Here is a 27,236-nt window from a genome sequence, read left to right as displayed (position 1 = left end):
ACGTCTTTACCCCCTCACGAGACAAGTCCTCTGCTCGCTGATATGATGTCGCCTCTACTGTGTGCCAAATCTTCTGCAGTCCTGTATATATGAAGGACTGTCTGATGGCACTGGAAGTACTGCAATCAACGATCGCGAAACCACAACAGCGGTCCAGACACTTGTGAATCGTCTTTTTGTTAGTAAACCCCGAAAGTTGTTGATAATGTCTGCAACACTGTAAACGGCGGGCACAGGGGAAGAATGCTGACAAGACGCTTTCCTGACCGCCCTCATTTGTCGCTAACAGGCTTATCACTAACTAGCTGTATGGTAATAAGTCAATACTAACTCAGTATCGGTTATTGGAATAATTCTGCACCTTCTTTGGGCGACAGAATGAGAAACACTCAACTACAATCGTCACTGTTTTTGTTTTCTTATTTCACAAAACACTGATGCCTTGGTATGTAGACCGGAAGAATATATCCGTCACCACCTTAACTGTCACCAATGAACTAGCTGGTTAATTCAAAGTTAACCAGGCTGGTACATTTATATTATATTGAGCTTTAGTAACGACACCCAATTGTAGTTTCTGCTTTTATAAAAGTATTGTTTATATAATTCCTGAGTGTAGATCAACCGTAACTTCCACTATTTATGAGCGTGAAGGGAGAGGACGGCGCCTATGTAATAAGACCGTTGAATCACGTCAGTTCGATGTAAGATTGTGAATGTGACTGAGTAGCGACCCATCGAGGGAGAACAGAATAGGCACGTCGTCCTCCCTCGAGGGAAGACGGAGCCATTCACGATGGCTCTCAAATAACGTCTTCCTCTAGTCAAGGATATCAAGCTACTGCCCGCTTTGGGTGAGAAAGTCGGCTACTTAATGCCTGAACTCAGCATAATATGACGCAGCTTCCCGTGGGCACACCTTATTACGTGCACTGAACATGTCAATTCATAGCCAGTGGAAAGTTACAGGGGATGAATCAGTATATAAATCAAATGTAATTAACCCATTTATATAATTCTTCTGTTTATGAAACAAGGGCCATTACAACCCACTTTACCTGGAGACATGACAATGATATCCTCACAAAATATAGCGGTTGAGGATGGCCTGATCACGAGATCTGAGGTTGACGAGTTCCACAACAATTTAAATAATAAGTTACTTAATGCACAAAGGCAGAACATACCATATAGAAAACTCCGATCAAACAACAATGACCCTAAATGGATAAACAATTACTTAAAGAATATTATTGGACAAAGGAAGGATATAGGTAGGAGAATAAATAGTGGTGAAGTTTACCTCCGAGATTATTATAAAGTATTGGCCAGTAGGGTTAAGACCAAGATAAGAAAAGCAAAGAGGAATAATGAACTGAAGATAGCAAGGAGAGCAAAGTCAAACCCCAAGGGATTCTTTCAAATGTATCAAACTAAAACACAAGATATGATCGAAATGTATAAATGGAAGTCAGGGCTAAATAAAGGTGATATAGCAAATTACCAAACATCGTCATTAACTCAAATACGCTGGATAGCTTCAAACACAGGCTCGTTAGCTCGTAAGTTCGTTTGTGGTTCGTGAGTTTGAAGTGAAATTTGTTGTGCCTTTTTTCCTAGTATAGAAATTGTGCCATTTTTTCCGAGTACCTATTGTGCTGATAGTAGTGTGTAATAATTGTTTATCAGACCATTGCTTACAGCCCAGAGAAGAACAACACATATAACAGTAAGATGATGCCCACGTGGTAACCCACATAGGTTGACACACCCTACAGTGACAGTAAGACCTGACCCAGGAGAGGTCACAGACAAGGTACCTGAGTTAATCCGGCGTTATAGCCGTGTTACTCAAGAAACTACAGCTGGACAAGCTGTCCAGACCTGACCAAGAGGTCAGTCTCATTGACCCAGAGTCCTTACCGCCACGCGATTAGCATAACCCGGCGACATGACCGGGTTAGAGAAACCACACCCAGACAAGACACCCGGGTGGCAATAATTATGAAGAATAATTAGGAAGCATTACCGACCGGCGACATGACCCCGCACCTGGGTAAACTCAACCGTCCAGATCTAACCGGTTTAGTGTTAATTAGGAGAGGTCATCTGCCGTCCTCCCAATATAAAGGCTCTGCAGCTCATTCCACGGACTGTCACCACAGCCACGGAAAACAACACCCCCAAAATATCTTGCCGTACATTACCCCACGCACAATTAACACACAAACAGAAGATAATCCAGACAAGACTGAATAACTTACTAGAACATACAAATACACAAGGCTGGAACCAAGAAACAATAACTCTTTTCAGAAACCTAAAGGAAGAGTTGAAAGAAATATGTAAAACACAACAACAAATGGAACCAGCTAATCACAAACACAGAGGCCGATTATCACAATCCAAAACTCTTCTGGAGTAAAATAAGAAACCTAATGGGCACTAACGCCATTGATAACAACATCTTACAGATGACAACGGGGTAAAAGCTACAGAATCTGTAGACAAAGAATTGATTTTCAGACATTTCTGGAGTGACATATAAAATAACAGAAGAAGAAAACAGAAACTACTGTAGAGTAACAGAACAGATGGTAACAACACACCTTACACTAAACACAGAGAAATGGCACCACCAAGAACAATAGACCTCAACATACTAATCAGTGCAGACATATTAACCACACCAATCACCACAAAAGACATAACAAACATAATAACCAGTTTTATAAAGCACCTGGACTAAGTCAGATAAAAAAAACCGTCCTTCAAAACAAATACTGTCAATGTATACAGCCTTAACAGCATCAACCTAGAGAAGTCGACTTATGAAAGAGACCTAGGGGTACCTGTAAGCCCGGACCTACGACCGAGAAAACAGTGCGTTAATGTTCGAAATAAGACAAACAGAGTATTAGGTTTTATATCTAGAAGTGTAAGTAATAAGAGTGCAGAGGTCTTATTGCAACTATATCTTGCACTAGTCAGGCCGCACCTCGATTATGCAGTTCAGTTCTGGTGCCCTTATTATAGAATGGATAACAATTCACTGGAGTCGGTGCAGTGAAGAATGATGAAAATGATTCCGGGACTTAGAAACCTTCCATTTCAAGATAGGTTAAAGAAACTAAACTTGCATTCCCTAGAAAGACGAAGAGTGCGGGGAGATAAGATAGAAGTATTTAAGTGGGTGAAAGGAATCAATATAGGGGATATAGATAAAGTTCTTATAATATCCGAGCAAGATAGGACTATTCCCAACGGATTTAAGTTGGATAAGTTTAGGTTTAGGAGGGAGATAGGAAGGAACTGGTTCACAAATAGGGTGGTGGAAGAGTGGAACAAGCTTAGCAACTTTGTAGTAAGTGCTGGAACGTTGGAAAGATTTAAAAGGAGGCTAGATAGATTCATGGATGATAGAGAGTGGTAGTAACTCTCGACAGGAGCTGCCATGCACAGGCCAACCGGCCTATTGCAGACTCCTTATTTTCTTATGTTCTTAAGTCCCGGAATCATTATCGTCATTCTTCGCTGCACCGACTCCAGTGAATTGATATCCATTCTGTTACTGCCACAGTAAGATAAGCTAGGTGAGAGAGAGGGTGAGAGTCGAGATATAGTGTTGACGACAAATTTGCTGACGAATTTGCCGAGGTGTTTTAATACGAAACAGATGGCCCTCGCCTTCAGGCTGCGATTGCCCTTGAGGGCAGTCTACCGATTTCTACAGGACAGACAACACGTTGGTTCAGACCACTAGACCCTAGAACGTGAGTGATCGTGAAGTATTAGAATCTTCTAAGACATCCTAAATAACTCTAATAAGTATATTTATGTACTGTAAATTGATCATATTATACAAATTGTCTCCTGATCTATCAACAGTTATAACATGTGAGTTATATTCAAGATGTTAACAGGCTATGTACTGTATATTGATTGTATTATTCATACTAAATGTCCTGAGATAACAGCATTTGTTATATGAGAAATGTTCTTTAACAGGTTTTGACCGAATTATATGGTACGAGTCAACGTTGGGGGTTTATTTCTCCAGCAACAAACCAATAACGCTCCTATGAGCGTTAACACATTCTATAATAAGGGCACCAGAACTGAACAGCATAATCGAAGTGCGGCCTGACTTGCGCAAGATAAAGTTGCAATAAGGCCTCTGCACTCTTATTACTTACACTTCTATATATAAAACCTAATACTCTGTTTGCCCTATTTCGAACATTAACGCACTGTTTTCTAGGCTGTAGGTCCGGGCAACACAAGGACCTGAAGGGACCCTCCAACAAACCCTAAAACAGCACATTCCCTTGGGTCGCACTTTAAACCAGCTTACCTTAGCTTATCTAACCTCCCTTGCCCCTGAAGGACTGAGACGTCTGTCACCGGTTAAGCCACAAACCAGCCTCGGCAAGGTGGAAAGCCCACCACCACTCCACCACAAACACTTAGCCACCACCACGAACACTTCCCCACCAATATCACCAAAAGCAATTAGCCACCACCACAGACACTTCCCCACCACTATCACCAAAAGCACTTAGCCACACCATCACCACCACAAACACTTAACCACACCATCACCACAAACACTTAGCCACACCATCACCACCACAGACACTTCCCCACCACCGCAGATACTTCCTCACCACCACCACTGTAAACACTTCACCACCGCCACCACCACAGACACTTCCCCACCACCACCATTCCTCCATAGTGACCAACTGATGTACTCAAGATGGATATGATTGTTCTTGGCTACAATATCTGACTGTCAGGGTGAACAAGGTAACACCGCCTCTGCACTTGATTTAAAACGCTCATAGAAATCATGCGTTTGGTTTAAAACAAGATAAAATTTGGAATCATGAAGATATGACAGTGCTCTCATCGTATATCAATTTGAAGATTAATCACCCTAACACTGCCCCCCCAACCCAAAAGTGGTACCCTCTGTGTATAACAAGTAAACCTGATTGGGTGCCCCATTCACGCATGGTTAACGTCGAGCTGAAGTTTATTGCGCTGAAAGTGGTTAGTTGCTTATATTGTTACATACGTTTTAGCCTAAAAGTGCTGGTTTTACTTTTTGTTCCTGACAGTCATAGACCACTTAGAACACGGCAGAATACAATTTAATGGTTGATCGAAGGCATAATGTACACAGTTGAGACATCTCTATTACGTCGACTGGGAACAACCACTTATAAGGTTTGGATCATGGACACGATTAGGTGTTAATCTAATGTTCATAATCCCCAGCCGTGTTAAAGGGCTCCGGGTATAAATGCTAAACCAATATTCTTAGGGGAGAAGGTCGGGTTATCAGCGTGGGTCGTCGCCTTGTTCTTCTGGTACCTGACCGTAAGCCCTACAACCAAATCAACATGTTGAAATGGATTTCTACCCCAGTGAAGCTACCGAGATCATCCAGTATACTAAGTCACTACAGTCATCAACATTTCTATGCAATTAATGGGCTGTCGAATTGACTTAGATTGAGAGAGAAATAAGTTGTAAGGGAAATATATACAGCGACATACCTTATATTATTTTCAACACCAACACACACACATGATGGCGCTTCCCGTATTTTTAACTTGACAACTGGATGTATTAATCTAGGAGCATTTTGTAAACGTTAACTCCGACACATCCACTAATCGCCCTCGACTGTCTCACTACTGGCCGGCTCCCTCCTTCCACGTCTGGCTGTCCTCGGTCTAAAGTTCATCCACATCTCCACCACACACTGAACCATTCCCCAGTGCGAGCATACGTTTTGTGGTGTTAGCTAATATGATATAAAGCGTCACTATGAACCTTAGTAATAACACTTAATCGGATGGCTGGCGTGCTATTTGTTTTGCTTAATTTGACACCGAAGTGACAACTGGAGAGCTCGACTCCCCAGACACTGAACCACCTGATCGAAACTTCTATCTAAACCAACGCTCTTGTAACGATAGCGACCGGATATTATATGTAAATGCTCACTGACAGAAAACTGGAGTTGCTTCTGGTGAAATAATGGGGAAACGTTTTTTATTCAGCTGATCAACAAAAATCACAGATGGTTCAGTATAGTGGCTCCAAATGACCCCTAATTCAGCGCTTGTTTGTGGCAGCTCCAGCCACTCAGAACTCTCGATACAAATTCAGCGCTTCTTTGTGGTGACCAGCCAATCAGAACTCCAAAGTGATACAAACGACAGGTTGACATATTCCCATAGGTAGGAAGTTCTGCATGATGAATACATTCTGAATAAATTACACGTAATGTCAGGTAGATAAGGTGAATTTACGGTATATGCTAAACAAAGATTTTTATTTGCATATTATTATATATTTATTCTCATGAGAAAATTCCACAAAATGGCGTAAACGAACCCAAATAACTATTAATTTGAAAATTAACTGACACTGCTGGAAGTCCAGGGTGGCGGGGGAGGGCCTTAGGTGGTAATGTGTGGTGTGTGTGAGATAGATGATGATGATAGATGATGATGATGATGTACACGATAATGATGGTGTATATGTGGATGACGACGATGATGATGAATGATGACAAATAATGAATGATAAATGATGGTGATGATGAATACGATGATTGATGCTGCTGAATGATCCCCAGTTATAATACGACAATTCATCATCACTACAGACACATCATTGATTTATGGTGTGTGAGGTTAGGTTAGGCTTCCATTTCACCCCACATTTTATGGCGTCGCCCCTCGTGAAATAATAATCCCACCTCAGAGTTCCTATTACTATTTATGAACGTTCAGTCATACTAATTCTCAGTGGCAAACCCTGATGAAAGGCTAAATATAAATGATAATACACGAGGAGTTGCTAGTGGCAAGTAGTTGCTAGTGGCGTAGTTGTTGCGGCGTAGTTTAATAGGGCGTAGTTACTAGGGCGTATCCAAAGGCTGAGTATTTTGTTTACCATATAAGAACACCTGATATCGGGACACGCTCATCTGGGTGGTTAGTTTATCCAAATGCAGTAAGACGAAACCGTAAAATCGTGCTACGTCAGACATACATTTAAACCAGCAGAGGCGATTCGAACCTGGACTTGTGGGAGAAATACGCACGTTACGATATACAACCCATGATCCAAGTGACGCGCCAGGTATCTACATCTATCAAGGGCAAATAATTATATTGGAAATGTTGCTAGTGATCCCAACATAATTTTACTCTCAGCAATAGCAGCATATGGGCCCCGTGACGATGGCCTACCACTCTACTCCTAACAAAAAACTTCAACTGAACAAGGTGTTTAACGTGACATAACCAGGCCGATAACCCTTATGTATGTATGTATGTATGTATGTATGTATGTATGTATGTATGTATGTATGTATTATTTTTACTCAATAAATTGATACAAAATCAAGGTCCCAGTACAGGTGGATAAGTACCGCCTCTGCAACAACAATGTACTGATACTAATTCTAGGATGTTTTTCATATATCCACATACTAGCTTAGGTTAATAGCCATCTTAATAGCAGTATTATCTGTCCGAACCACCACATCCACAACTCCTGTACACACGGCGGAGAGCCACACTACCTCCTCCTCCCCTGGACCCCACAGTACAACAACACAACTGTTTATCACCTTTACCTTCACTCAATCAAAGGATAACCAACGTAGAATCCTGGAAGTCCTCACGACGCCACAAAACACGAGGTAATCCACAAACAGCGAATGTAAAAATCCAGGAAAATAGCGATCAAACTTGCCCCAAATACGTCCAACCACACGCACCACCATTACCACAGATGTTGACGCTCAGGTTTTAATGATTTTCTTAAGGAGTCGTGAGTGTCGAAGTTTTGAATGTTTTATTCTTTAATTCATTGCCCGCTTTTGCTGATTCATATGAAAATAATCTACGTATTTATCATCGACTGATGGTGAAATGATAAGGATACGATTGGCCGACATTTATAATCTCATTCGTTATTCCAATTACTTCTAGCCATCATTAGATAAAAATAAAATTGATTATTATTTACGAAAAATTAAAACCCGAGATTCGGAAAGTCGCTCACTCCCCCGCTGTTTCCTTGCTACACTCAACTAGTCCACAACCAAATAAGTAATAGTTTTAACATCTTCAAATTCCATACGAAATATGGAAGTTACACAAGATGTTTGTTTTTCTAAGACATTGCAGGTTTGTTAAGATCTTTTATAAATTAAAAATTTATTGGTCTTCCTATATGTTTTTTTATGATATAAATAGCGTTGAACGACGAAGTAAAGTGTTTACGACTAAGGTTTACCTCTTAAAAACTTACAGGTGAGTGAAGAGAGATTAGCTAATCAAGAGTTAGACTGAGGCCTTTCAACAAGCAGCGCGCGTGCCCACACACCAGTGACCTGACTCTTCAATGCTAAAGAGTGCCCACACACCAGTGACCTGACTCTTCAACAAGCAGCTTGCCTGCCACGTTCAGTGGACCTGACCTTCAACAAACAGTGTGATGCCCAATAATATTCAGTGACTCTGACCTCAACAAACAGTTTGCCCACACACCAGTGACCTAATCTCAACAAACAGGATGCCCACACACCAGACCTGACCTTCAACAAGCAGACGTTCAGCCACACCAAAGTAGGAATCTGACCTTCAACAAACAGGATGCCCACACACCAGTGACCTGACCTCAATAAGCAGCGCATGCCCACACACCAGTGACTTGACTCTTCAACAAGCAGTGTGCCCACACACCAGTGACCTGACCTTTCAACAAACAGGGATGCCCACACACCAGTGAACTGACCTTCAACAAGCAGCTTGCCCACACACCACAGTGACCTGACCTTCAACGAGTAGATGCCCACACACCAGTGAACTGACCTTCAACAAGCAGTGTGCCCACACACCAGTGACTCCACCTTCAACGAGCAGGATGCCCACACACCAGTGACTCCACCTTCAACAAACAGATGCCCCACACACCGCGAACTGACCTTCAACAAGCGAGCGCGTGCCCACACACCAGAGACGTGACCTTCAACGAGCAGGGATGTCTGGGCACACCAGTGACCTAATCTTCAAACAGGATGCCCACACACCAGTGACCTGACCTCAACGAGCAGGATGCCCACACACCCAGTGACTCCTGACCTTCTGCCAAACAGGTGGATGACCACACAGTGAACTGATCAACAAGCAGCGGTTCAGCCACACCAAGAACTTGAATTTTCAACAAGCAGCGCGTCTACACACCAAAGTGACCTGACCTTCAACGAGCAGGATGCCACACACCAGTGACCTGACCTTCAACAAACAGGATGCAAACACACCAGTGACCTGACCAACAAGCAGCATGCTCCACACACCAGTGACCTGACCTTCAACAAGCATGCCCACACACCAGTGACCTGACCTTCAACAGTGCCCACACACCCCAGTGACCTGACCTCAACAAGCAAAGTGTGCCCACACACCAGTGACTCCACCTTCACCAAACAGGATGCCCACACACCAGTGACTTGATCTCACCAAGAAGTGTGTCGCACACACCAGTGACCTGAGACTCTTCAACAAACAGGATGCCCACACACCAGTGACCTGACTCAACAAGGTGCCCACACACCAGTGACTTGACCTTCAACAAACAGCGTGCCCACACACTGTGACCTGACCTTCAACAAGCAGGCGTGCCCACACACCAGTGAGTCTTGACCCTTCAACAAGCAGCTGCCCTGCACACACCAGTGGACTCCACCAACAAGCAGCTTGCCCACACACCAGTATTCTATCTTCAACAAGCAGTGCCTGGCCACACCAGTGGACTGGACCTCAACAAGCAGCGTGCCCACACCAGTGACCTGACTTTCAACAAAATGATGCCCACACACCAGTGACTTGACCTTCAACAAACAGCGCCCACACACAGTGGCCTGACCTTCAACAAGCAAGATTGACCACACACCAGTGACCTGACCTTCAACAAGCAGATTGCCCACACACCAGTGACCTGACCTTCAACAAGCAGATTGAACACACACCAGTGACCTGACCTTCAACAAGCAGATTGCCCACACACCAGTGACCTGACCCTTCAACAAGCAGATTGCCCACACACCAGTGACCTGACCTTCAACAAGCAGATTGAACACCTGACAACAAACGATTGACACCAAGTGACCTGACCTCAATAAACAGCGTGCCCACAACAGTGACCTGACCTAACAACAGCGTGCACAACAGTGACCTGCCCTCCAAGCAGCAACAAATAGTTGGCTTACCATAGCCTGATTGCGTAATTAATGTATAAGCTACATTACAGCCTCTACATTACCGTCTCTACCATTACCGTCTCTACCATTACCGTCTCTATGGTATCTACCATTACAGTATCATACGGTATCCTACCATTACCGTCTCTACCATTACGGTATCTACCATTACCAATTCTACCATTACGGTATCTACAATTACCGTCTCTGCAATACGGTATCCTACCATTACCGTCTCTACCATCACGGCATCCACCACTCCGTCTCTACCATCACCGTGTCCTACCATCACCGTATCCACCATTACCGTGTCTACCATTACGGTATCTACCATTATCTACCACTATCGTGCCACCATACCGCATCTACCATTACCGTGTCTACCATTACGTATACCATTACGGTATCTACCATTACCGTATCTACCATTACCGTGTCTACCATTACCGTATCTACCATTACCGTGTCTACCATTACGGTATCTACCATTACCGTATCTACCATTATCGTGTCTACCATTACCGTATCTACCATTACCGTATCTACCATTACCGTGTCTACCATTACCGTGTCTACCATTACGGTATCTACCATTACCGTATCTACCATTACCGTGTCTACCATTACCGTATCTACCATTACCGTATCTACCATTACCGTATCTACCATTACCGTGTCTACCATTACCGTATCTACCATTACCGTGTCCACCATTACGGTATCTACCATTACTGTGTCTACCATTACCGTGTCTACCATTGCCGTATCTACCATTACCGTGCCTACCATTACGGTATCTACCATTACTGTGTCTACCATTACCGTGCCTACCATTACCGTATCTACCATTACCGTATCTACCATTACCGTATCTACCATTACCGTGTCTACCATTACCGTGTCTACCATTACCGTGTCTACCATTACCGTATCTACCATTACCGTCTCTACCATTACCGTGTCTACCATTACCGTGTCTACCATTACCGTGTCTACCATTACCGTATCTACCATTACCGTATCTACCATTACCGTGTCTACCATTACCGTGTCTACCATTACCGTGTCTACCATTACCGTGTCTACCATTACCGTGTCTACCATTTCCGTATCTACCGTACCGTGTCTACCATTACCGTATCTACCATTACCGTATCTACCATTACCGTGTCTACCATTATCGTATCTACCATTACCGTGTCTATCATTACGGTATCTACCATTACTGTGTCTACCATTACCGTGTCTACCATTACCGTATCTACCATTACCGTGTCTACCATTACCGTGTCTACCATTACTGTGTCTACCATTACTGTGTCTACCATTACTGTGTCTACCATTACCGTATCTACCATTATCGTGTCTACCATTACGGTATCTACCACTATCGTGTCTACCATTACCGTATCTACCATTATCGTGTCTACCATTACCGTATCTACCATTACCGTATCTACCATTACCGTGTCTACCATTACCGTATCTACCATTACCGTATCTACCATTACCGTGTCTACCATTACGGTATCTACCATTACTGTGTCTACCATTACTGTGTCTACCATTACCGTGTCTACCATTACCGTATCTACCATTACCGTATCTACCACTATCGTGTCTACCATTACTGTATCTACCATTACCGTATCTACCATTACCGTGTCTACCATTATCGTGTCTACCATTACCGTGTCTACCATTACCGTGTCTACCATTACTGTATCTACCATTACCGTATCTACCATTACCGTATCTACCACTATCGTGTTTACCATTACCGTATCTACCACTATCGTGTCTACCATTACCGTGCGTGGCACATGAGTATAAATTACGTGGCACCTGAGTGTGCATTACGTGGCACCTGAGTGTACAGTGTGTGGCACCTGAGTGTACATTACGTGGCACCTGAGTGTACAGTGGCACCTGTACAGTGTACAGTGTGTGGCACATGAGTATAAATTACGTGGCACCTGACATTGGCACCTGAGTGTACAGTGTGCACCTGAGTGTACAGTGGCACCTGAGTGTACATTACGTGGCACCTGAGTGTACAGGTGTACAGTGTGTGGCACATGAGTATAAATTACGTGGCACCTGAGTGTGCATTACGTGGCACCTGAGTGTACAGTGTGTGGCACCTGAGTGTACATTACGTGGCACCTGAGTGTGCATTACGTGGCACCTGAGTGTACAGTGTGTGGCACCTGAGTGTACATTACGTGGCACCTGAATGTACATTACGTGGCACCTGAGTGTACGGTGCGTGGCACCTGAGTGTACAGTGCGTGACACCTGAGTGTACATTACATGGCACCTGAGTGTTCAGTGCGTGACACCTGACTGTAGAGTGCGTGGCACCTTACTGTGTGTGTGTGTGTGTGTGTGTGTGTGTGTGTGTGTCCATGGCATCAAGTAACATGAAACTATCTCCTCAGAATGGCCTCCCTCGTGTATCAACGTCTGAAGATGAAGTTTGGTCAACTCCTGTGCCTCTGTGTGCTGCTCATCTCCGTCTGGATCTTGACCAACAAATCAGGTTGTGTAAACATCTTGTCCGGTGTTCCTCTCTGGTGGGTAGTGTCTGTGCCCCATGCCTCATGCCCCATGCCTCATTCCCCATGTCTCATGCCCTTTAGGATGTTTAACTTTCAAGAGACTAATTTATATATACGGGTATAACTGGATTATTCTCTTGTTTATATAGAAAACGCGGTTACCTGGGCTTGTTAGGTCACATCTTCCCGGACCGCGGGGAGAGGATTCAGGCCATTCCTCTGTACACCATGTTGCTGGCTCTTAATACTACAGTCATTGATTACTTCAGTCTTGACATTGAAGGGGGTGAGATGAAGGTGAGCACAGGTGTTGTGTTGTGTTGCTTACTGTGTGTTGTGTTGGGTTACTATGTTGTGTTGTGTTACTTACTGTGTGTTGTGTTACTTACTGTGTGTTGTGTTACTTACTGTGTGTTGTGTTGGGTTGAAAGTTATCTTAATTCATTATGTACTAATACTGTTTTGTATTCCAACACACACACACACACACACACACACACACTTAGTCCAGTATCATACTTAATGTTAACATAATCCCACATTAAACTAATCTCTCTGTATTTTGGTTTAAACTAAATGTCCTAATGTTCAGGTAATCCATCAGAAAATAAAATATCTATAACATTGTTTACATTACAGGTGTTGATGACTATCCCTTGGGACAAAGTCAAGGTTGGAGTCTTGGTACTTGAGTCGAACCTTATACCTGAAGGTCGGAAGTTCTTGGTGGACTATATGACCAGCAAGGGCTACAAGTTCGCTGGCAACAGAGGCATCGACTCGTGGTTCATGCTACCCGAACTTGTGAACCAATACATCAAGAAGGATTAAAACTTTATTGTCACCTTTAGACACACCTGAGGCTCCTCGCCCACGTATTGGAATTGGACAAGACAACGACAACGATAAATACGACACAACGACAACAAGCCTATGCAACCTCTCTCAATCCACTGCAACAACAGTTTCAGTACCTGTGTTAAAATCATCAGTGACTCCAACCTGTCGTATGCGTTAACACCAAACTTTCATTTATGTTTTGAATTTGCCCTAAAAGCAAAGGTTAATATCTCTTCCTGTCAAACTATTTATTACCTTGTCTTATGTTCTATTATCTATTAATATCATAAGTGTCTTTCATTTGGCGTTACTATTTTCATCTGAACTCTGTCATGGTAACCGGCCAGTGTGTCTTTGGTGTATATGTGATCTCTCTCTCCCACCTGCTCCCTGATAATCAGATGCACATATGTACAGTATGTAAAGGCCATGGTATAGTAAATCTTCCTCCTGTCAGCCATTTTGACCGAGGGTTAATTAATTCTTGAGGGAGGGAAGGAATATATAACGCTGGTTGAAACTTGTGGTATTTTATTATACAATACTCCAGGAAGGATGTTTGGGCTGTGGTTTCATATTGAACTGTCTCACTTGTTAAAACTTGCCTGAATGAGTGTAGGGTAGTCGCTGGTACCTTTGATGAGGTCACCTTTGATACAGTCGTAGATTGGTTGATAGTTGAAATCGTCACAGCTGCCCTGGGTAATGTTCTCTTCACTCCTTGTTTCTTGGTTTAATGTAAACACACGTGATGAATTTCTAATTACTGTATATTTGGTAGTAATGTCTGTTCAATTATTTGATATTGACAGACTAATGAGCATTAGCTATTAGCTTCTAATTAGCTTATATATTTAGAGAGGTACAGCCTGGAGAGCTGGTCTCACGACACGACTTTAGGGTATCGTGTCAGGCTGTGAACTGGTGAGAACTGGGCTGAGCTCTCTTGAGTCTGGTGACTGGTGGTTGGAGAGTTGCCACACTCCAACACGGCCATTAACTAAACAGCCTACCCACACACTGAGGGTTGAGTCTCTAGTTTTATGGACTGTCCACCCGAGAAGGTGTGACAGAACAAATGTTTACGTAGCTGTATGCTCAATAGTCTGGGTGATAGAATGTATATAATGAATATATGTCATTAGCCCATATTTATATAATATTAATGTGTCTATATGTGAGAGACTAATACAAGCAAGCACAGGGTTAAGAATGTGCCGAAATAGAAGTACGAGTAAAACTTTAGGTAGTACAAGCATAAATACAAGTACAAACACAGCTACAAGTACCGGCAGAACTACAAGCACAAACACAGCTACAAGTACAGGCAGAACTACAAGCACAAACACAGCTACAAGTACAGCCAGAACTACAAGCACAAACACAGCTACAAGTACAGTCAGAACTAGCAGTACAAACACAGCTTCAAGTACAGGCAGAACTACAAGTTGTATAGTTTATAATGACACACAATTTAATAGTTCTAATGCTTCTTGGGGTATTGGTTCACAAGTTCGGGAAGAATGAACCACGAGTCGATGCCTCTGTGGCCAGCTAACTTGTAGCCCTTGCTGGTCATATAGTCCACCAAGAACTTCCGACCTTCAGGTATAAGGTTCGACTCGACCACCAAGACTCCAACCTTGACTTTGTCCCAAGGGATAGTCATCAACACCTGTAATGTAAACAATGTTATAGATATTTTATTTTCTGATGGATTACCTGAACATTAGGACATTTAGTTTAAACCAAAATACAGAGAGATTAGTTTAATGTGGGATTATGCTAACATTAAGTATGATACTAGACTAAGTGTGTGTGTGTGTGTGTGTGTGTGTGTGTGTGTGTGTGTGTGTGTGTGTTGGAATACAAAACAGCATAAGTACATAATGAATTAAGATAACTTTCAACCCAACACAACACACAGCAACACAACACAACACAACACTGTAACAAAAAAAAACCCACACAACCACAGTAGCCCAACACAACACACAGCAACACAACACAACACAACACCTGTGCTCACCTTCATCTCACCCCCTTCAATGTCGAGACTGAAGAAATCAATGACTGTAGTATTAAGAGCCAGCAACATGGTGTACAGAGGAATGGCCTGAATCCTCTCCCCGCGGTCCGGGAAGGTGCGACCTAACACGCCCAGTGTACCGCGTTTTCTATATAAACAAGAGAATAATCCAGTTATACCCGTATATATAAATTAGTCTCTTGAAAGTTAAACATCCTAAAGCTAAACTGATCTAATCTAAAGCTAACTTAATCTAAATTAACGATAATTTAACCTAACGCTAACTTAATCTGACATAACTTAACCCAACGCTAACCTAACCTAACTTAAGCTAACACTAACCTTAGGTGATTCGACTTACACATATCTGACTTCGGTGGAGGAGGTGTTGAAAGATAAAGCTGCGTTAATGGAGTAAGCTTTTCGGTGTTTCTGGAGGAGCGTTTTATATGTTGTCTGGAACACCTCGATGAGAAGCCCCGACCAACCGAGGTTTCTCTCCAAGTACAGGGAGTTGCTCAGGGTTTCACCATCCACGGCACCCACCTCCACGAAGAAGCCCTCTCTCTGTGGGACAGTAGCGCCAGTTAGTTAAGGGTACATCATTGCTAGTTAGAGATAGATCAATACTAGCTAGTAATACTTCTCACAACAGACATTATAATATTGCTCACCTTGCCATGGAAATAAGTTGCATCAGCGTGTTGAGTTTGGCGATACTGTGAGAAATGTTGTTTTTCTGGATGAGTGAGGTTGTACCGCAGAGTGGAAGGAGGTTTCATGAGGTGACGGACGTAGGTGACCAGTGCTGGGTCATCCTGGGCTGCCCCTTGGTAGGTAGCGTCTGTCAGGACTCGCTCAGGCTGGGGAGCCTTTCCCTTCAAGTCCATGGAAGTCTTGGTAATGAATATCTCATTAAGGCGTTGAGTCGTCCCTGGTGGCACAGTGAACAAGAGCGTCAGTAATATAGACAGGTGTGTGTGTGTGTGTGTATGTGTGTGTATGTGTGTGTGTGTGTGTGTGTGTGTGTGTGTGTGTGTGTGTGTGTGTGTAATAATAACAATAATAATAATAATAATAATAATATATATATATATATATAATTGACGGTTTATTGAAAAAGTTCTGCATCGAAGGCTGAAAATATACATTGGACATAAATGACTTATTACATACATTGGTGGTTTAACAAAAGCCTTCATTAGAAAGGTAAAGGAACATACAGTGAACATACAGATTATTGTAGGTGTTGAACAGCAAAACGTAGTGTAGTAACTCCCTCCCAGATGGTGTTATGAGGACCTGACGTGGTGTAGTATTCCCTCACAGATGGTGTTAGGAGGGACCTCACGTAGTGTAGTAACTCTCTCCCAGATGGTGTTATGAGGACCTGACGTGGTGTAATAATTCCCTCACAGATGGTGTTATGAGGGACCTGACGTGGTGTAGTAATTCCCTCCCAGATGGTGTTAGGAGGAACTCACGTGGTGTAGTAGTTCCCTCAGATGGTGTTATGAGGGACCTGGCGTGGTGTAGTAATTCCCTCGCAGATGGTGTTATGAGGGCCTCACGTGGTGTAGTAATTCCCTCACAGATGGTGTTATGAGGAGCCCGACGTGGTGTAGAAATTCCCTCACAGATGGTGTTATGAGGGGCATCACGTGGTGTAGTAATTCCCTCACAGATGGTGTTATGAGGGGCCTGACGTGGTGTAGTAATTCCCTCACAGATGGTGTTATGAGGGACCTCACGTGGTGTAGTAATTCCCTCACAGATGGTGTTATGAGGGACTTGATGTGGTGTAGTAATACCCTCACATATGGTGTTGAGGGGCTCCCACGTGGTGTAGTGTAATTCCCTCACAGATGGTGTTATGAGGGACATGTTGTGTAGTAATTCTCAACATATGGTGTTATGAGGGACATGTGGTGTAGTAATTCCCTCACAGATGGTGTTATGAGGGGCCTCACGTGGTGTAGTAATTCCCTCACAGATGGTGTTATGAGGGACATGTGGTGTAGTAATTCCCTAACATATGGTGTTATGAGGGACATGTGGTGTAGTAATTCCCTCACAGATGGTGTTATGAGGGGCCTCACGTGGTGTAGTAATTCCCTCATAGATGGTGTTATGAGGGACATGTGGTGTAGTAATTCCCTCACAGATGGTGTGATGAGGGACATGTGGTGTAGTAATTCCCTCACAGATGGTGTGATGAGGGACATGTGGTGTAGTAATTCCCTCACAGTTGGTGTTATATGAGTGAGGTGTGGTCCCAGGCCTTCCTATCGTAGACGGATTAACACATCGCTGGTTGTTGTTGGGTCTCACGGGCCGTTATCACTGGGTACCTGGGACCTCACTGTGTGAAGGTTTCCTTGGGTACGACTGTTACTGTTGAGTTGTTATCACTGACTTAAGCACTGTTCACCACTGTTCACCTCTGTTTAACACTGGTTCCGTTCTTTTCCTAAATGAAATTGTAACTTCTGGCGAGAACTTGTTGATATTCCGTGTGTGTGTGTGTGTTAGTGCAGGAGCTCTTGAACACAGACAATTCATAACAAGAAAGACACAAGCTTTTGTTACACTGTCGTCAGGTCATATAACAACAAACTTACCTGTTGATCAAATTAAAGGTAAATATTGAGTTTAATTTGTATATACTGATCACACATCAGGTAGTAATAGTAAAGGGCATGGGGCATGAGGCATGGGGCATGGGGTATGAGGCATGGGGCACAGACACTACCCACCAGAGAGGAACACCAGAGATGTTTTTTACACAACCTGATTTGTTGGTCAAGATCCAGACGGAGATGAGCAGCACACAGAGGCACAGGAGTTGACCATACTTCATCTTCAGACGTTGATACACGAGGGAGGCCATTCTGAGGAGATAGTTTCATGTTACTTGATGCCATGGACACACACACACACACACACACACACACACACACATACTCACCAAGTGCACGCTAAGGTGCCACCTAGTGTACACAAGGGTGTACACTAGGGTGCCACCAAATGTACACCCAGGTGCAACGCACTCACGCTGAGGTGCCACGTGCTGCACATTAATGCCCGAATTCAGAACGATAGTTTGAAACCTCATGAAAGTTTAAATGAAGGATCGAGCGAAGATTGAAGATTATTGGTACTCAGAACGCTGTCTCGAGCCAACACAAAGATTCAAACCGGGTTTGAGACCGGATTTGTCGATCCTCGCGTTAATCCTGCCTGGAGGCAGGTTTAGCTGTCCATCCGTCATTCAATTTTTACACAGAGCGCGATTTACGGCGATATCGTCAAACTGAAAATTTGGTAGGGAGAAAATAGGCAGAATTCTATAAATTTTTCTGAAGACACGCAATTCAGACAACGATATAGGTTCAGCAAGGGAGATATCCTTGATATTTTAAAGTGATATGGAGCATCTACTTGACAGACCTGTTGGCTATGGTCTACCTCTACCTGCCATTCATCAGCTAAGGATTGTTTTGAGATTCTTCAAAACGAATAGTTTCCGGGTTGGAAAGATTCTGGTTACTGAATGAGTTATGGTAATGTGGTACAACACTTTCGTGTTTAGGGTCCATGAAGATCAAGCGGGTAAATGTAAAGAACACTGATGCTTCTTTATTTTGAGTGTTTTTCTTTAGGAAAATTATTTTGATGTATTTTCAATATATTTGAACAAATGCTGAGTGCACTTTGATTATAGTGTATTAATACAGGAAAAGCTTTTCTTAACATTACTAATCAGGGAAAATGTGAGATTAAAAGAACAGAAAGAAGCCTAACCTAACAGAACCTACCCAGGTTACTACGCCCGGCATTGATTCATCTTGCTTTGATTATGAATATTGACACCTGTCCCGTATTATATTGACCAATTGTATGTAATTGTTCTTTCTCTATGGATTTCTTTGTTATCATATAACACAGCCACATTGTAACACAGTACCATAAATCATTATAATTGGATCACAATTTGATTGTAATTGTAGTAGTAAAAGTAACTTATGATGTGCAATGAGAGATTTCTCCTCCTCCGTAAAACCTCGCCAAGTCATAGTTGCCGCCATAATCTTGTAAACATTTCTCTCGATGGTGATTAGCTGTCGTAATGGTGTAAATGAATGTGATTGGCCGAAGAAAATGAAACAGATTAATTGATGCAGGGTTCAAGCCGATGTTGTGAATAAGGGTAACCCACTGCACAAAATCTCGGATCGAGAAATCCCGATTTTCACGCCTGAGCCGAGCTCAAATACCAGGCTCAAACCATCTTTCTGAATTCGGGGTTAAGGTACCAGCACTGTACATTCGGATGCCAAAACAAAAACAGATCGTATTTCTGAGAATCGTATCAACCGAACATAGATAATATAGTGAAACTGATAACGAAGTAGCGAGCAGTACATGGGACAGAGAGGTCCTTAGATATATAAAGAGCAGCAAGAGAGGCAGTAGACAGCCCTACCTTCTGCTGTGTGAGGCGGGGACGGTAGTGGGCGGGGTGTTGATGGTGGTAGGTCGTCGGGGGAGAGTATGACTGAATGTCCCTCATTGCTGTAGTTCCTCAATCACGTCCAAATAAAAAGTTTACACAGGTGTTCAGAGTCGCCAAATGCAAGGGACAAGTGTTTCTAATATATACAGGGCTCGCCTCACCTCCCAGGGGGTCGCTGTGAATGGGTCCCTTTAATTACAATTGCGGAAATGAGGGCGGTAAAGTGTTGGTGTGGTGATATAATTTGAATTGTATTATTGTATTCTTCTGCCACATTCAGTGAGTGAAGCTGCTGAGCGTCGCCATACTGGTTTATGATTGGCCAGAGTAATAAGGGGTGCACCGTGCACGCACGGGCATTCTTAACCTGGCCATTTTGAAACCAGTCTGGCTTGGTGTGAGGTGTGGGTAGGGCGTGCTGTAGACGTCCAGGGTGTGGCTAGGCATTTCACATGTGGATGGACAGGTGGATTGAGCAGGTGGATACCAATAACCATGTAGGTGTGGTTGAGAGCGTAAGGCCCAGATGGTGGTTTGGTAGCGAAGGAAACACGACTAAGAGACGCAGCTTTATTCCTGACGTTTCCTCACAAGACTTTTACAAAGGACTGAACACAGTAGTAGTAGAGATATAGAGAAGAGAGCCGCTGACTCTGGGGATACAAGGAGGTGTAAGAGGAAGGTCAAGTTTGGAAGTGGGAAGTACAGTGTGAGATTGAGAGCAGGTGGACTATCCACCTTGTAATTAAGTCTGGCTCAACTATTGGTAATTCATCTCTCTCCCTCTCTCTCTCTCTCCACAGGTGGGTACCTTATTAGCTGGCACAGGTGACAAACGCTTTCGCCCGCCCCTGGTCCACGCACCCACACACACACACGTCCACAACCACACGGTACTCGCACCTCCTCCTCCTCTCCTCCTCCTTTATATCAACCTATAATGTATATAATGTTTTCCCGACTGTTATCGCTCCAAAAATGAGAAAATAATCCGAATGGCAAACACACAAACATGCATCAAGTCCACACATACTGTATGTAAACAGACATAAAATGCCTATGCAATCACACGTAAAACATACACACACAGTCCACTCACAGTCCACTCACATGTTTTCCTAATGATATCTCGAGCCAGGCTGAGAACACTTGGTCTGATCACCACTTGTAAGGCGATGACACACGGACATGTACCGAACACGTGAGATCAGTGACTCAGTTCAGCACCCGTCACCCTGCTGACAGGAACTAGAATCGTGCAATCTGAGCGAATCCGTTGGAAATAAAAACTAGCTGCTGCACCATGCTGTGTAAATAACAAAACTGTACCGTAAGGGCATTAGGATTACACACAATAAAAAAAAGACAAATAAAAAAAAACGATTTCTCCCCTAATGAGGCAAAATAACGAAAAAAAAGTTGAATCAGAGTTTCCACATTTTCTCCAAACATATACTACTTACACTAGTCAGCCATGGCCCCCCTAAAATCTTGCCGTGGCCCCAGTTTGAGAAGCACTTTCTACTCTTCCATGAGTTGAATATTTGTTCGAGTTAGGTTTGTTGACAATGAACATCTTCGCACAAGAACAGTATCAGTGTAGAGATAATGTTTGTTAAACCTCTAACACCACATACTTAAAGGTAAGAAATATTAATATAAATACTAAATGCAGATACTCTAGTGTGTAACTTACGCCAATGTTTGTGTTACAGAACCTTCAGGAGCCGAGATGAGGAGCTGAAATATCTGTCTATGCTCTTGGAGACATTGCCTCTTAGAGTAACCTACACTACTGGGTCCCACTACGGGTTATTACTGGCACAGCATGAAGGCTCTGATAACAACGTAGTCAGTTCCACGTATCAAGGATTTGTAACTTTTTCGTTTAATGTTGATAAGTTTAGACACTCCCACTTCATCTCTCCTACCTGAGGCTCTAACTTATCCTAGCGTTAGGTTAGAGTCGATAAGCATTAACGTGAATCTTGAGGTGAAATAAACTGGCTAATATTCATGTAATCCCTTTATCCTCCTATCAATGTTTAACGCCTGGGAATTTTGAGGTCCATGTGGTCGTTCTGATGTTTAGCGACTTTACTAAAACTAAACTGACATAGAATCAGCCAAATTCGATCAACAGATCAGAACAAATATGATGAGAAACTATTTAGAAGAATTCGGAAGCAGGGGAACAGTCTTACAAGAGGTAATGCCATATCAGTCTGTCTCAGTCTGGCCGTCAGGCTCTCGCGCCAAAAAATTTCTTTGCGATTTGATGTGAGAAAATAAGACTCACGTAACGACTATTATGAGTTAATCTATACACCTTCAGATAGTTACATGATTACCATATTTATCTTTTATAACAAGACAGAACTTGCATAGAAGAAGATAACATATGAGTAGGAAGTATAGAGAGTAGTAATGTAAAGATAGAAACTTGGGTAGCGTGGCCGGGATGTTATTTACTCCGAGTCAATACACTTATCTTGTACATCAATACACATATAGTATATCACGTTCTTAAGGGACAACTTCTCAAACACCACTTCGATACAACTATTTATTAATTCACTCAATGACATGGACACGTTAATATCATTATTATATCGGGGTATTAGCACATTATGTTAAGTTACTCGACACTGACTCTCGGACACAACATGAATGAATACACTTCCCACAGTAGGTAACTCACCCTAGGAATAGTTCTGACAAGACTCACGTGTACCCTGACGTAGGCCCAGTGGGTGCTTGGCTGTGACTCTGATTAGCTGGTGACGTCGGGAAGTCCCCCGATCTGGTGGGAGGAAGAGCGTGTGTAGTGGGGAGTGACCAGAATGACCTCTCAATGACCAATCTCTCTGAATAAGACCCGTATGAGAATCACCCGTGGAAGGGACTGCAAGGCCTTTTATATGGGGGAGGCCCAGCCGGCGTTTGACCTACCAATTAACACTAAACTGGTTAGATCTGGACAGCTGTGTGCAAGTGTGGTCATGCCAAGTGTTTTTTTTTTTTTGAATTAGCCCACCCAGGCATAGGTCAAACGACCCACAACGGAGCATGGGGGCGAAAAAAAAGAACGGACAGAAATTGTAAGTATAGAAAAAAAAAGGTTATACTGTATTAATCTACACCACGAAGATGCCGGAAAACCAGCTTTTTAAAGTGAGACAGATTGTAAGAGCATGGAAACACAGAAGAAGGCAGAGCATTCCACAGTTTGGCTGTGTGAGGAAAGAAGGAGGTACTATAACGGGTTATTCTGTATGACCGACATCCACAGAGAAACGGTGGGCACCGCGGGCAAGACGTGTGTTACGAGCCCACGGCCATGCCAGCGGTACACAGGATGCCAAATCCACCGAACATTGCCCGTTAAAGTACCTGTAAAAGAGAGAGAGTGAAGCAACATTGTGGTGAAGAGAAAGGGGAGAGAGATTGTCGACTAAAGGAGGAAAGTTAATAAGACGAAATGCCTTTGATTCCACCCTATCTAATAGTTGGACAGAAGAAGAGCCACCCCAGATATGAGAGCAGTACGCCAAGTTAGGACGAATGAATCCCTTATATACTTGGAGCAACTGCTCAGGAGTGAAGTAGCTGCGGCATCTGTACAGCATTCCCAACTTTCGGGAGGCAGCTTTAGTTATACTAAGGATGTGTGATTTCCAGGAAATATTGGTGGGGCCTAACATATTTATTTCAGAATTTGGGAGGATGATAGCGTCCTGAAATGTAATTGGTGGGAGATCGTCAAATTTACAAAGTGTAATTGGTAAATATTGAGTTTTATTACTATTGAACTTAACCAAGTTTGTACATCCCTATTCAGAGATGCTGCACAGATCTGCATTGATAGAAGTAATGATATCAGTTCTAGAAACAGATCTAGTTTGAGAGTTAGGAGGAAGGGGAAAATGTGAGGAAGAGTGAAGAGTAGAATCATCAGCGTAAGAATGGATAGAATTAGTTGTAGTGTGAAGTAAATCATTGATAAAAAGAAGGAAGAGAGTTGGTGAAAGAACAGAACCCTGTGGGACGCCATTACTGGTAGAGAAAGAGAGAGAAATCGATCCCTCGACAACAACTGCCATGGATCGGTTCTCAAGGAAGCTAGAGATGAGACAAAGTGGGGGAGAGAAACCAAAAGAGGTGACGGAGAAAATTGGAGTTCAAGATAGTTTCGAAAATCGAGAGGGATGAAGTAGGTCACCAGGCTAACTCAAGTCATTAGTGGGCGAGGTCAAGTCCCTTGGGTCTTGACCTGAGGTGTGTCAACCTGGTATGCGGTGGTACACGAGGTCTGCAGTGTACTTGCTGTTGTATGTTATGTAATTATCTGGGCTGTAAGAGTTCAACTCAGACAGTATCTACCATTAACCGAGTATAATTTATCTTCTTCATATATTCCTCTATGTATCCAAATACAAACCCATTCTGAATAATAGGTAATAAAACATTTGAAGTAGACGAAGACTCGAAACAATGAGCAGTGAAGCGGTTGGCCAACGTCGTAATGGAAGAGTCCCGAGTCTAAGGCAACAATCTACTGGAGCAAACACACCAAGCAGGTAAGAAACCCTTCATGTAATAACTAAAGGAAAGTATTGAAGTAGGTCTATTGCCATATATTTGTAATGATATTACATGCCACCCCCCTCCTCCACTCACCCTCTATCGTATTGCTTCGTCTTCACATATCGAAGCGTCTCATGGTTCAGGTAACAGAGGACTGTGGTCATATTGTCCATGACAATTTTAGCCCTCATGCTGTCACACAAATGCAAATGTGTAGACATTATATGAAATAACACAAGATTTGCGTGGACAAATATTCCTGTCAAACAGGTCTTAACTGAACACACACAGTTCCAACAGGTTCACCGTGTATGTTCGTGTGTGCGTTGTCCCGTGCCCAGAGACCTGTCGTCCAGAAAGAGGTGGGGACGGGATTCACCCAAACACACGGAGATCCCCACTAACTTTTATGAGTGACTGTACCTTTGATGCTGCTGAGTGAGATATCAGATAATCTCACGGCATGTAACTTTTGTTGCAGTCTTAGATTGGTTGATAGTTGAAGTCGTCACAGCTGCCCTGGGTAATGTTCTCTTCACTCCTTGTTTCTTGGTTTAATGTAAACACACGTGATGAATTTCTAATTACTGTATATTTGGTAGTAATGTCTGTTCAATTATTTGGTATTGACAGACTAATGAGCATTAGCTATTAGCTTCTAATTAGCTTATATATTTAGAGAGGTACAGCCTGGAGAGCTGGTCTCACGACACGACTTTAGGGTATCGTGTCAGGCTGTGAACTGGTGAGAACTGGGCTGAGCTCTCTTGAGTCTGGTGACTGGTGGTTGGAGAGTTGCCACACTCCAACACGGCCATTAACTAAACAGCCTACCCACACACTGAGGGTTGAGTCTGTAGTTTTATGGACTGTCCACCCGAGAAGGTGTGACAGAACAAATGTTTACGTAGCTGTATGCTCAATAGTCTGGGTGATAGAATGTATATAATGAATATATGTCATTAGCCCATATTTATATAATATTAATGTGTCTATATGTGAGAGGCTAATACAAGCAAGCACAGGGTTAAGAATGTGCCGAAATAGAAGTACGAGTAAAACTTTAGGTAGTACAAGCATAAATACAAGTACAAACACACCTACAAGTACAGCTAGAACTACAAGTACAAACACAGCTACAAGTACAGCTAGAACTACAAGTACAAACACAGCTACAAGTACAGCCAGAACTACAAGTACAAACACAGCTACAAGTACAGCTAGAACTACAAGTACAAACACAGCTACAAGTACAGCTAGAACTACAAGTACAAACACAGCTACAAGTACAGCTAGAACTATAAGTACAAACACAGCTTCAACTACAGCCAGAACTACAAGTACAAATACAGCTACAAGTACAGGCAGAACTACAAGTACAAGTACAGGCAGAACTACAAGTATAAACACAGCTACAAGTACAGCTAGAACTACAAGTACAAACACAGCTACAACTACAGCTAGAACTACAAGTACAAACACAGCTTCAACTACAGCCAGAACTACAAGTACAAATACAGCTACAAGTACAGCTAGAACTACAAGTACAAACATAGCTACAAGTACAGCCAGAACTACAAGTATAAACACAGCTACAAGTACAGGCAGAACTACAAGTATAAATACAGCTACAAGTATAGTCAGAACTACAAGTTGTATAGTTTATAATGACACACCTGTATATAGATACTACATAATATATCCCTACTACCTAGCTACAGTTTAATGAGTCACGTGAATAACTAACATGAGGTAGGGCAGATGACCAAACAACCTCATAGCGCCATGGTGAAAAAAAAAATATAGCGCTATGAAACTCGTATAAACTATTTTCCAGCACAGTGTACGTTAAAAGACAATGGTTCTGCTCAAGTAAATCTTCTTTCCTGCCTGATGTGTTGCCTTAAGTAAAATTGAACTTAGGAGAACTATGCACTAAATATGTTATCTAGTAAGTGGTTCTTCTTTAGTTAGACTTATCGTTCATGTTACCAGTCATCCAGATAGGTTAAACACTAAGCTTCAAGGAACCTACCCGTATATTTGACAGTTTATTAATGAACTTTTCAGCTTAAGTTTGAGTAGTTTTACACGTAGTTTCTTCAAGGTGAATTACCGGCACCTTATTTTTAAAACAAATCTAACCTAACCTGACCTAACCTAACCTGACCTAACCTGACCTAACCTAAACTAAAGACTTGCCTAATAGAGAGACATATCAAGATAAATATTACTCTTGGTTTTCATCAGCACTACATCATCGGTGTGTAATATTGCCAACCTTCTACTAGGTACTGTTTTTGGTACTTTCATCAGTTCTCTTAAGAGTAACAGTCTAGTAGATACAAAACTTTATTATTATCTACAAAAAAACATTAAACATAAAATAATAACAAGGTAAACTAATGT

At 42.7% G+C, this 27,236-nt stretch overlaps 2 protein-coding genes across 4 annotated transcripts; one reads left to right on the top strand and one right to left on the bottom strand.

Annotated features, from left to right (window-relative positions):
* The first annotated feature begins 12,717 nt into the window (after positions 1–12,717).
* Positions 12,718–13,932, top strand: LOC121853238. The gene is made up of 3 exons (XM_042347246.1): positions 12,718–12,836; positions 13,005–13,152; positions 13,495–13,932. Exons 1-3 carry the CDS (start codon positions 12,718–12,720, stop codon positions 13,684–13,686), a joined length of 459 nt encoding a protein of 152 aa, XP_042203180.1. The 3' UTR covers positions 13,687–13,932.
* Positions 13,933–14,209: 277 nt separating this feature from the next.
* On the bottom strand, positions 14,210–27,236 carry LOC121853232 (protein Star-like). Of its 3 annotated transcripts, none has more exons than XM_042347238.1 (6): positions 25,251–27,236; positions 18,515–18,615; positions 16,399–16,658; positions 16,086–16,291; positions 15,725–15,872; positions 14,210–15,370 (listed from the first exon to the last, which is right to left on the bottom strand). In XM_042347238.1, exons 2-6 carry the CDS (start codon positions 18,612–18,614, stop codon positions 15,179–15,181), a joined length of 906 nt encoding a protein of 301 aa, XP_042203172.1. In that variant the 5' UTR covers position 18,615; positions 25,251–27,236; the 3' UTR covers positions 14,210–15,178. The 3 variants fall into 3 exon arrangements, with proteins under 3 accessions (XP_042203172.1, XP_042203174.1, XP_042203173.1); XM_042347240.1 differs by lacking the exon at positions 25,251–27,236 and adding an exon at positions 21,937–22,054; XM_042347239.1 differs by lacking the exon at positions 25,251–27,236 and adding an exon at positions 20,211–20,326.

Source organism: Homarus americanus, unplaced genomic scaffold, assembly GCF_018991925.1.
Source record: "Homarus americanus isolate GMGI-L3 unplaced genomic scaffold, GMGI_Hamer_2.0 scaffold18203, whole genome shotgun sequence".
Lineage (NCBI taxonomy): Eukaryota > Metazoa > Arthropoda > Malacostraca > Decapoda > Nephropidae > Homarus > Homarus americanus.
This window is presented reverse-complemented; position numbering and strand designations above follow the sequence as displayed.

What these genes read in the sequence shown, in the direction of transcription:
- LOC121853238 (XM_042347246.1), top strand. Translation starts at nt 12,718, where the DNA reads ATGAAACTATCTCCTCAGAATGGCCTCCCTCGTGTATCAACGTCTGAA. An exon ending in GATCTTGACCAACAAATCAG is followed by an intron (nt 12,837 to 13,004) that starts GTTGTGTAAACA and finishes TTGTTTATATAG; the next exon opens with AAAACGCGGTTACCTGGGCT. An exon ending in TTGAAGGGGGTGAGATGAAG is followed by an intron (nt 13,153 to 13,494) that starts GTGAGCACAGGT and finishes TTTACATTACAG; the next exon opens with GTGTTGATGACTATCCCTTG.
- LOC121853232 (XM_042347238.1), bottom strand. Translation starts at nt 18,614, where the DNA reads ATGGCCTCCCTCGTGTATCAACGTCTGAAGATGAAGTATGGTCAACTC. An exon ending in CAACTTATTTCCATGGCAAG is followed by an intron (nt 16,292 to 16,398) that starts GTGAGCAATATT and finishes ACTGTCCCACAG; the next exon opens with AGAGAGGGCTTCTTCGTGGA. An exon ending in TCCACCGAAGTCAGATATGT is followed by an intron (nt 15,873 to 16,085) that starts GTAAGTCGAATC and finishes TTGTTTATATAG; the next exon opens with AAAACGCGGTACACTGGGCG.